Below are 12,358 nucleotides of genomic sequence, written 5' to 3'. Positions count from 1 at the left end.
CGGTCTTACTTTAGCCGTTAATAGTAATCATAATTCCAATGTAACTATTAATATTTATAATTCCAAATAGTTTTCTTTTTGTTATTGTTGTTGTTGTTTCTTAATTAAATAAATGTTGAGTGGATTCTATTCTTTCTAAGCCATCTTTTTATCAAAAATAACATTGACATTTGCAGGTAGAAAAGTGACAGATGCTAGCCGGGAAAGTACTTTCCCGGCTAGCTGGGAAAGTAAAGTAAGTAATAAGTCGCTTCCTGATTACTTCAAAGGTTAGAAATCCATAAATTACTAACCGATTGTGAGTAAACTATATTACATTGATAGCTAAATATGTTGTAAAGTAAAATGCATTCGAAAAATATTGTAACAAAATTGGGAATAAAAATTGCTAAAATACACTCAATATGAATTGCTGGAAATTATTTTTTTTCAAATAAAATTAAGCATTCTCCTTTTGGAATGTACCAAACTGCTATCAATATCATAGTTGCATCATAGATACGAAGAAATATGATGTGTGATCCAAGCATATTGCCAGAAACATAATAAAAACTGTAATTTTATACTAGGGCCGCATTCTACAAAAATATAAATAGTTTGTTTACACTAATTTGGTGGTTCTTTCGTTTTTGTCTTAAGATTTTGTTCATTTCATATTTTTATTAAATTTTTGTTTGTTTATCTTTCCAAATGCGAAACATTGGGGAAAGTGGATACATTTAAAACAATATTTAATTTTATTGATTTTTCTACTATTATAATACGAAAATGCACCACTTGCAAAAGGCATAATTTTAATCATAGAATTTTTAAAACGTTTTTATACAGGGTGTTTCATTGGGAAAGTAACATACGTTAACTGTAGAAGGAGGACACTCAGGCGATCTCAAAAATACCATACTTAATGGGTCTTACTCCATTAATAACAAAGATACTGGATGTTTTATCTATTTTGCCATTTTTTAAATTGGTTCATAACTTTTTAACCACAACGTATATGTATTTTATATTTGGCACGCAAATATGATTTAAGGTGTACAATAAATTAATTTATTTACAATTGTAAAAAATCCAGGTCCGGATTAAAAAATATTGGAAAAGTGTTCCGACCCCAAAACAACACCCTGTACATTAAATTTTTTTAAAATGGATTTTTCAGTTGAAAAGAGGATAAAAAACTAAATTCAGTGGTGTACTTTGAATTTTCGGCAAAATGATTTTTCTGGTGAAATTTTGAATTTGAATTCTGAAATTAAGTGAATTGCGAGAGCTCTAAGTAGAAAAAAATTGAAAAACAACTTACAACTTGTCAAACACACTGTATATTGATTTTATATTTAACACCTGAATATTCTTTTAGATGTCCAATCAATTAATTTATTTACAATTATAAAAAATCCAGGTCCAGATTAAAAAATATTGTGTAAATGTTCCGACCCAAAAAAACACCTTGTATATTAAATTTTTTTTAAATGGATTTTGCATTTGATAAGAGGATGAAAAACAAAATTAGTGGTATACTTTGAATTTTCGGCAAAATGATTTTTCTGGTAAAATTTTAAATTTGAATTCTGAAATTATGTCAATTGCGAGAGCTCTAAGTAGAAAAAATTAAAATGCGACTTAATTTTAATTAATACCATTATTTAATCTAAATTGGTAAAATGTTAATATTTTAGTGTTTTTTATTATGTATGAAAAATAGTTTTTGGCGAATATGCATCTTTAAATAATGAATAAATAATAAAGGGTCAATAAAGAATACATCGCTTTAATCAACAAAATAGCTAAAAATTATAACAAAACAGCGAAAATTTGCAGCATAATAACTATTCAACACTAAACTACTTATTCAAAATTACCACCATCAAAAATTATTTTTTTTTATACGTAGGTACGGTAAATTTTTGTAGTTAGATACCTAGTGTCATGTGTACTGTGTGTCTTGTTACTTTGCAAAGGCAACGTCATTGTCTTTGCAAAGAGACGCTAATTGTATCCGAACGTCTGCGATCCCTCCGGTGAGTACCGATCTCACAAGGACAGAAACTATTTTCATTTATTAATTTATAATAAACGAAAAATTTCTGACCCTGGTGAGATTCGAACTCACGACCATTCGGACCTTTCGATCCAAAAGTAGGCGCTCTTACCACTGAGCCACAGGGGGTCATCAAAAATGATTGTTATGTGTGCAAATGTTAATATTTTACCAATTTACATTAAATAATGGTATTAATTAAAATGAAGTCATATTTTAATATATTTTACTTTGAGCTTCGCAATTCACATAATTTCAGAATTCAATTTCAAAATTTTATTAGAAAAATCATTTTGCCGAAAATTCAAAGTATACCACTAATTTTGTTTTTCATCCTCTTTTCAAATGCAAAATCCATTCTAAAAAAAATTAATATACAAGGTGTTTTTTTGGGTCGGAACATTTACACAATATTTTTTAATCCGGACCTGGATTTTTTATAATTATTGTAAATAAATTAATGGACTGGTCACCTAAAAGGATATTCGCGTGTTAAAAATAAAATCAATATACAGTGTGGTTGAAAAGTTGTAAGCTGTATTTCAATTTTTTTCTACTTAGAGCTCTCGCATTTCACTTAATTTCAGAATTCAAATCCAAAATTTCACCAGAAAAATCATTTTGCCGAAAATTCAAAGCATGCCACTGAATTTAGTTTTTATCCTCTTGTCAACTGAAAAATCAATTTTAAAAAAATTTAATGCATAAGGTGTTGTTTTGGGGTCGGAACATTTTTTAAATATTTTTTAATCCGGATCTGGATTTTTTACAATTGTAAATAAATTAATTAATTTTACGCCTTAAATGATATTTGCGTGCCAAATATAAAATAAATATACAGTGTGGTTACAAAGTTATGAACCAATTAAGAAAATGGCAAAGTAGATAAAACACCCAGTATATTTGTTATTAATGGAGTAAGACCCATTAAGTATGGTATTTTTGACACCGCCCAAGTGTCCTCTTTCTACAGTTAACGTATGTTACTTTCCCAATGAAACACCCTGTATAGGTACTTGGCTTGGTCTTTGTAACACTGTCACTATATCCGCAAATTTTGTAATCCATTTTAAAAATAGTTCTATGCTACCTATGCACCTGAAATTTTCAGAATAGCTCAGAACTGGCTAACAATGCAATATTAAACTGCTATTTTATGAATAAATCGTTTTTTTTTAATTTCAAACTATTTTAAAAATGTGACTAATGCAATGACTTTTAAATTCCATTTTAAAGTACAGTACAACCTGCCATATCCGGACCTGTTATATCCGGACCTCCCCATATCCGGACGGTTCTGTGCCGACCGGATATACCGAAATCACCGAGAAAGGCAGTCCTGCTGTTGGACAACGCACTAAAAGAAGAACTATAAAAGATGGCGAAATAATGTATTATAGAATCTATAAAACGTGTCTGTCGATGAAAGTTATTGACGGCGTTGATTACTGGAATGTTTGAAGGAGAAAACGTTTCAGAGACTGTAAAAGAAGTAGTGGTCTTGATATCCGGATTTTTTCATATCCAGATCGGTCTGTCGCCACATTGATCCGGATATGGCAGGTTTGACTGTACGTTAATAGATCGATAGGTGGTGGCTCAGTGGTAGAGCATTAGACTACAGATCGAGAGGTCCCGTGTTCAAACCCGGCTGTACGTAACTTTTTTTTATTTTTTTTAATAAATAATTTAAAGTTAATATACTAAAAAATTCACATGTATAAGTTAATTATTATAAATATGTAAATATTATATATACCATTTTAAATATTTTCTTATATTTATATGAGTTTATAATTTTATATTGGGGTCCTATAAATAATAATGAAAACGTTTTATTATAAAAGGTTCATTTTTATAAAAGTGTAATTATTTACTTTACACCCATTTCTTCTTGGTTACTCCAGTAACAACTAGGCTTTTGTTGGGGTAACGTATGGTATCCAAAAAATAAAATATTTTCAAAAAAGTTCTTTGGTAATTTGAAAATCTTAAGGATTATTGTTAAAGTTGTTCTGAAGCTATTTTCTTGTGGCATTTTTACAATTTTAACTATTTAGAATGGGAAATAAGCCACAATATTATTAAAAAATGATTTTTATTAACGTTTCGACGCCCAAATCGGGTGCCGTTGTCAAAATACAAAATGATTTTGTATTTTGACAACGGCACCCGATTTGTGCGTCGAAACGTTAATAAAAATAATTTTTTAATAATATTGTGGCTTATTTCCCACTCTAAATAGTTAATATTGTTAAAAGCGCATTTTGTAGGTATAAAATAGCTATATCAATTACATACTTCATTATCAAAAAATAAAAAAGAAAGTTTTAGTAGTATTTTCCCGTAAGCTCATGTAATGCTCTCTTATTTTTAACCATCCATTTAAAATACAATTACCTAATAGTGCAATTATTGAAGGTTTTCACCTCCGATTTCGTTGAACCTTTTCATAAAAATTGGTGAGTAGTTAGAAGATACCTCAAGAAACAAAAGTGACATAGTGCCAACTTACGCTTTTACCATTAGAGTGGATGCTACCCCTTCTCGTTGGTGACAATTATTTTATCAAAAATAACCCCATAAATCAATAGACGGATGAATTCTAAGCAAAATTTGTTATATCAAGTTATTAGAATAAATCAATACTTTTTGAGTTATTAAAGATCAAAGATTTTTCTCCCCATGTGATAATCTGACGCGCTCGAGTAACTGCAAAAATCCCCGCTTGGGCTCATTTACCATTATAAAATGCATCGTTTTCCCGTTATTGAAGCGTTAATATTTAGATTTGAGTAGATACCTACTCGCCGAAAAATATATACCTACATTCAATTATTTGTAACTTACGTTGAATTAACATTAAAGGGTATTTTAAGTACGGTAATTGTTTCAAGTTTCTCAGTTTTTGAGTTATTTATGAAGAACCGCTTTAAAACATGCATTTTTTCACCAAAAATTAAAATCTTTGATCTATAGCAACTCAAAAAGTATCGATTTATTTTGATAACTTTATATAGATAACAAATTTTGATTAGATTCTATCCCTCTATATCGACTTATGGGGTTCCCTCTCTCATCAATCATGACCCCCGGAGGGAGAGTAGTGGTCGACGTGATGTGTATTGCATCTAGGTAACTCATGCATAGGTCTTTTGCATATTCCTGTAATTTGATCGATCCACCTTTTTGGGGATCTTCCTCATCGTGATCTTCGGCCATCCACATTTCCTTGTATAATGAGACTTTTCTTATTATCTGTGTTTGCTCTCATAAGATGTCCAAAGTATTTTAATTGTTGGAGATGGACTTTACTGGAGAGTCGTTGGCTAACTTTTAGCTCTCTTAAAATTGAAGTACCTATTTGTATTATGGTCGGTCCAAGGAATTCGTAGCATTCGTCTCAAATAGAACATTTCAGTGGCATCTATCTTTCTTCGTTCCGATTTTCTCAGAGTAAAAGATTCACATTCGTAGGACAATTCGTAGGGAATATTAAGCAGTTGATTAACCTCATCTTTAAAGCTCTTGAAATTTGACAGTCCTTTGAAATTTGTGGTCATTTTTGAAGTGGCAACTTTTGCTAGATCACATCTAGGTTTTATTTCTTCGTGTATCTAGTGACCCTGTGTTTGTGATTAATGAATTCGTTTGAAAGTGTGTCAAGCACTTTAACCAGTGGCGGTTTCTCCATAAGTGCACATGTGAACGTGAACCCCCAAAATTATTTTCACACCAACATTCATATAATGTGTAAAATTTATCATTATATAAATAACATTTTAATCTAACTATAAAGTAATTGAAATTCGAAATAACAGATCCAAGGAGTTTATAAGTATATTTTTATTCTATTTCAAAGGAGAAACTTCACGGATGCGAGGCCTTAGACAGAACCCTTCGTTCACCGCTCACGGTGGTTCCTACCTCAATGACTTTTCATACGGCAAAATACAACTCACCACCCGCCCCGCTACCCGCTATAGCCCACAAGTTTAGATGGCCACAAGAGCACAAGTTGGATGTGATCTTATGGTGTTTTTAACGTGCACGATGTACGGCTCACGCATTTTACGTTTAAATTTTGCTTTCGTGAAGTTCGAATTTCGGAACAATATTATTAAGAAGGATTTGTGGATGTAAATGTTAGCGTGGAATATTTAAAATCAATTAAATTTTCTTCATTATATTTAGAAGAAAAATTAAAAATGCCGAAACCAAATTTGTTAATTAAGAATGTACCAAAGTGCAAAGGTCGGGATTATAAATGATTATTTAAAATGGAGATTTGTGTAAAAACTTACAAATTGTGTAGGTGTGAAAGACATATTTGGAGAAGAGGAAGCATAACGAATAAAATAGAAGATACGATTTTAACTATCCGGCGCAGTCCACTTAACTAAATTTTTAATTAAAAATAATTTAGAAGACGATTTTTCTGAAATAATTTGAATTCTTCAATTACTTGTTACGATGCCAGTGACAACTGCAGAAACAGAACGATGTCTCTGCATTGAAACGTATCAAAACTTTCCTTAGAATAGTTATGGGCCAGGATCTATTAACTGCACTCGCAATGTTTTCAATTAAAAAAAATGATTCAAGAAATTTCAAATTTTACTGAATTTGTTTGTGAATAATTAATCTAAAAAAGGCGACTGACTTTCGTTACAAAACTTGCTTGTAACATTGAAACACTAAATTATAATTTTAAGTCAATAAAATACATTATTTATTCTAATTTTTAATAAGGTCCTTTGATTTTTACAATTTGACGACACTCAAAAAATTTTACCTACGGAAATAGGGTCTCGAGGTCTTTTTATATCTTAATATTAAGTATGTGTGCACCCCCAATATTTTACACCAGGCGCCGCCACTGACTTTAACTGATCCCAGAGTGTGTTCGTATAGTTCAGTTATAAGCGAAATAAGGTGTGGTACGCCTACACTTCTTTTATTATTCGCTATAAGTAAGTGTCTGCACTTGACCCTGTCGAACGCCTTTCGATAATCTAGAAAGCATAGGTACAGTGGAATATTGAGTTCTCGAGATTTTTCGATTATCTGTCTTATATTCAACAGGTGTTCTCGAGTACCTCTACCTTTGGTAAATCCAGTTTGTTCTTGTGGAATTTCTCTTTGAAGGAACGTTTTTAGTGAGTCTCTCATTGATTATAGAGTGCATCCATAAAATAACGCATAAATTCGTTATTTCGTAAACCGGCGACTTAAAGGAAAAATTCCGAAACAGGTCGATTTTTATTTTTAAATTACGATGTTTTGGACTATAGGTATATCATACTAGTGACGTCAGCTGTTAGGGCGTGATGACGCAATCGATGATTTTTTTAAATGAGAGTAGGGGTCATGTAATAGCTCATTTGAAAGGGTATTTAATTCTCTTTTTACTAATATAAATATTAACATAATTAAAAATGAATAACCATTTTCAATTTCGTTGCAAAACGAAAATACAGCCGAACCATATTCTAGTCCAATCAGAGAGTGCAGCAAGCACCTCTACCGGTTTCGAAACTTATTAGTCTCTCATCAGGAGGCATATATGCTACTCTACCCGATCCAACCAAAACAAACCCCAGCGTGCAGTACCGGATTGCAACAAACGAAATGGCAATAGATGCCCTAGAGGCAACTGCTACAACAAGACTAATGCTAAGGCTCCACTGGCGACAAATTTACGCTAGCAGTAGCCGTAAAACGAACGTAAGGTTCCGCGGAACGGAATAGGAATAGCCGAACTGTACCGACTACAGGACTTGTGCGTAGTCGGTTCAGTTCGGCTATTTCTATTCCGTTCCGCGGAACCTTAAGTTCGTTTTACGGCTACTGCTAGCGTAAATTTGTCGCCCGTGGAGCCTTAGTCTAAGTTTTCACTCTAATGGCATACAAAACAACATAATGCTATTCTACACCCCACCAGAATGAAAACATCATCTCCTCATCTTCCTTAGTCTCAACATCCGTATGGCTTGCATATTGTAGAAGCCTCGGAGGTGTAACCAGAGAAGGTTCCCATTGTTTTCATTCTGGTGGGGTGTAGAATAGCATTCATTATGTTGTTTTGTATTTAAAGAATAAACATTGATTTTCGCTTAAATGAAATGTTTAAATTGTTAAGAGGCAGGTGGGTGGCAGCTTTAACATTGAATTTAAGCGAAAAGCAATATTTATTTGTCAAAAAAACATGTTTTTTGTGTTTTCTGACAACAGTAAAACGTATTTTGAATTAAATCAATTACATACATTCTTCTTTTTGTCTCCATTAATTTAATGTTGTTCTGACGCTATTTCTTTGTGGCATTTTTATGATTAACTATTTATATGGGAAATAAGCCACAATTAAATTAAAAAATAATTTTATTAACGTTTCGACGCCCAATTCCGGTGTCGTTGTCAAAATAAAAAATACTACTAAATTAAACAAAAATGTTGTTGCTAAGTAAAATATTCTTCTAATAATTTGATTAATCTTACTCATTTATATTGGCCATTCAGACATATATTATACATTTTAAAGTAGAAGACTTTAAAATGATATTGCCATTATTTATGAGTTGCGTTCCTGGGACGACTTTACTGAAAGATAGTTCATTCGATTACATGAAATCAACCCCAACTCAAGAATATCCGTCACAAAAAAATCATAGCATGTGATCTGTTTTTAAAAAGACAACCAAATCCAACGAAGACAGTAAAATTCTCGCGTTAGAGATTCCATAGTAAATCACGAGGGAAAACCAGGAAAAAACCTCGTGATACTATCCCGTCATCGTAAGTATTTGGTCTTACATTTATTTTACTCTCAAGAAACTAATACCAAATTCTGACTTTAATATGTATAAATTATGTATAAATAATATTAATAATACATAGATATACAATAAAATACTAAAATATAAAATATTTACTAACTCGATATGTTATTGACTTATTAATCGTGGTATTTTCTTTCTATTGACTTCTTCTTTCAGTATGGTTAACCACATTCTACTGCATTCTACCTAGGAATTTGCAACACGAGGTTTCATTTAGCATAATTAGATCCAATAATATAGTTAATATAATTTAAAAAATATCCATTAATTTAATTAAAAAAAAAATTTGACACCCTGTGTCCAATAACAAATATTCAGAATTCATATACGATATTGAACAGAATAATTATACCACCCAGTAGATTGCACGAATTTATTTGTTTTTATATTCACACACGTAGATTATTAGTTTAGATCCAAATTGGTCAATTATCAACAATATAATTTGGAAATGACACGAAAGTGCTGACAAAAGTAGAATTATTTACCTTAATTAAATATACAAATCACGCGGGCATCGTGTCACCAATGACCCAATTTAAGCTTCTATAAAACCAAGATATCTGGCCTAGAGAAAGAGCATTCATCAGTCTACATCAGTCTTTAGCTAATCGCGTATCAGTAATTAATCAGTGTTCGGAAGTACTCCCGGGGTAGAATTACCCTAGTGTCGGTTCTATCAATAAATACCTTTATCGCTATTCGGTGTTTATATCCTAATCTTTATACGGACTTTATACATGGTCCTTCGATGTTCGGAAGTACTCCCGGGGTAGAATTACCCTAGTGTCGGTTCTATCAATAAATACCTTTATCGCTATTCGGTGTTTATATCTTTATACGGACTTTATACATGGTCCTTATCGAGAAAAAAAGGAGGCCTACAACTACAGTCCACACCAAACGAACCCAGTAGCAGATAGACGACGCTTGGCCCGGGAGTACAGAACAGAAGCCAGATCCAGAAAGCCATCGCAGAGCCAGAGATCGAAATACAGGCCAGAAGCCAGATCCAGAAAGCCATTGCAGAGCCAGAAATCGAAATACAGGCCAGAAGCCAGATCCAGAAAGCCATTGCAGAGCCAGAGATCGAAATACAGAACAGAGACCAGATCCAGAAAGCCATCGCAGAGCCAGAGATCGAAATACAGGCCAGAAGCCAGATCCAGAAAGCCATTGTAGAGCCAGAGATCGAAATACAGGCCAGAAGCCAGATCCAGAAAGCCATTGCAGAGCCAGAGATCGAAATACAGGCCAGAAGCCAGATCCAGAAAGCCATTGCAGAGCCAGAGATCGAAATACAGAGCAGAACCAGATCCAGAAAGCCATTGCAGAGCCAGAGATCGAAATACAGGCCAGAAGCCAGATCCAGAAAGCCATTGCAGAGCCGGAGATCAAAATACAGGCCAGGAACCAGATCCAGAAAGCCATTGCAGAGCCAGAGATCGAAATACAGGCCAGAAGCCAGATCCAGAAAGCCATTGCAGAGCCAGAGATCGAAATACAGAGCAGAACCAGATCCAGAAAGCCATTGCAGAGCCAGAGATCGAAATACAGGCCAGAAGCCAGATCCAGAAAGCCATTGCAGAGCCAGAGATCGAAATACAGAACAGAAACCAGATCCAGAAAGCCATAGCAGAGCCAGAGATCGAACTACAGAACCAGAAGCCAGATCCAGAAAGCCATTACAGAACCTACAAACTACAGGATCACTTGCACAGCCATTCCAGAACCAGGAGAGCCGCAACGTCCAGAAACATAAAGAAAAAACCGTAAGTTTTTGAATAGCATATTTTTAGCGTTTTATATTTTTCCAACTTTTACGTATCGTATATACAATATTTTCCATTTAAACCCAAACTAATTGACGTATACATACATACAATATATATTTTTTAGTGCATTATATACAATATTTGCCATTTAAACCCAAACTATTTAACTTACAGATAGATATTTTTTTTTGCCTATATAATAATAATAAACGGTATTTATCCCTACAAATATTTACTACCTATTTATTTTTTTTTATTTAAAAATTTGATAAAGAAAAAACGTATACGTTAATAGGTACATATTGCGTTTGTATTTCATTCATATTGCATAATTTTAATTAAACAAAACATAGTAGCCGAGTGGTTTCTATTTATAGTTGTGTAACATAATATTTGGCTTGACGACATTAACCTACATGTACAACTGACCTACAGAAAAACTGAGCGTCAGCAAGGTCAAAAAGAGTAAAATTCCCGCATCATTTAAACGTGAATCATAGTAAATTGAAAATATAAATAACATATTAAAAATACCGTAAAAACACTTACTGCTGGATAAAAGTAGGTGAATTTAAACATGGAAGCGGTACAGAACAAGCAAGCAGAGATTGGAGCAGAGATTTGTAAACAGGTATCGTCTCTTAAAAGAGACCCTGGATCTCGCAAGAATCAACAATATATTAAAGAGCGCCAGGATAGGTTAGAGGATTATTGGACAAGATTTGTGCATAACCACGAGAAATTACTAGAGAGTGGAGTAACGAAAGACAAATACTTCGAAACAAAATACTACGAGCAGGTCTTTAAGATATATATTGAGGCAAAAACCCTATTGGAAGAATATGGAAGAATCTTGAAAAGAGGAAAGACAACAAAAGGAAAGGAGATACAAATAAGAAAACAAAAAATCGAGGAATTATTACAAGAATATGAACAAGACTTGCAGTACGATGAAGAACTGCAAGCAGAGTTGAAAGAACACATGGAGAAAATAAACACACTCATCATAGAAGCAACAGTAAATGATGAGCTAGACGTTATAGACAGTGACGAAGTAGAGAGGATAGATCAGCTAAGGAGGAAAGTCAGGGAGACTTTAAAGAAAATACGGCCTGGGATGCAACGACCAGACAGCACACAGAGAAGAGATGGTGTGACATTACCGCAGGTAAAAATCCCTGTGTATGAAGGAAGATACGAAACGTGGAGAACTTTCCACGATCTGTTTACGAAGGTAATACATGAAAACGACCAATTGTCGAAAGCAGAAAAGATGCAGTACCTAAAAACACAAGTAAGAGGGGAAGCCCACAGGATGATACAACACTTGCACATATCCGAGGCCAACTACGAAGTGGCATGGAACATGTTAAAGGAAAGATATGAAAATCCGAGGATGATACTGTTTAAACTAATAGACAGGATGTTACTAGCACAGGAAGTAAAGGAATCTTCCGCTAGAGCACTGAAATCACTACATGACACCTTCCATGAGTGCCTGGAAGCCATAGGAGGCTTAGGAACAGACACGGAAGCGTGGAGCCCATTGATAGCGCGAATTAGCATAACAAAATGGGACAATGAGACAAGGAGGCTATACGAAAACCACATCGGAGACAGTAGAGAGATACCGACGTACAAATCAACACAAACATTTTTACAGCGAAGATTCCAAACACTGGAACTGCTGGAGTCAGAAAAGA

General features: G+C 33.5%; 3 protein-coding genes across 3 annotated transcripts in view; 2 read left to right on the top strand and 1 right to left on the bottom strand.

The window, feature by feature from the left end:
• The window catches only part of LOC114329493 (venom carboxylesterase-6), a 337,686-nt gene that overhangs the window by 24,018 nt on the left and 301,310 nt on the right, over positions 1 to 12,358 (top strand). The gene's annotated exons all lie outside the window — the stretch shown is intronic.
• Positions 1 to 12,358, bottom strand: part of LOC114342824 (nuclear envelope integral membrane protein 1) — a 112,669-nt gene that overhangs the window by 31,335 nt on the left and 68,976 nt on the right. The gene's annotated exons all lie outside the window — the stretch shown is intronic.
• On the top strand, positions 5,127 to 10,664 carry LOC126880728 (uncharacterized). Its single transcript, XM_050644775.1, has 2 exons — positions 5,127 to 5,176; positions 9,833 to 10,664. The coding sequence occupies exons 1-2, from the start codon at positions 5,127 to 5,129 to the stop codon at positions 10,662 to 10,664; spliced, it is 882 nt and encodes a 293-aa protein (XP_050500732.1).

Source organism: Diabrotica virgifera, chromosome 2 (assembly GCF_917563875.1).
Source record: "Diabrotica virgifera virgifera chromosome 2, PGI_DIABVI_V3a".
Classification (NCBI taxonomy): Eukaryota; Metazoa; Arthropoda; class Insecta; order Coleoptera; family Chrysomelidae; genus Diabrotica; species Diabrotica virgifera.
This window is presented reverse-complemented; position numbering and strand designations above follow the sequence as displayed.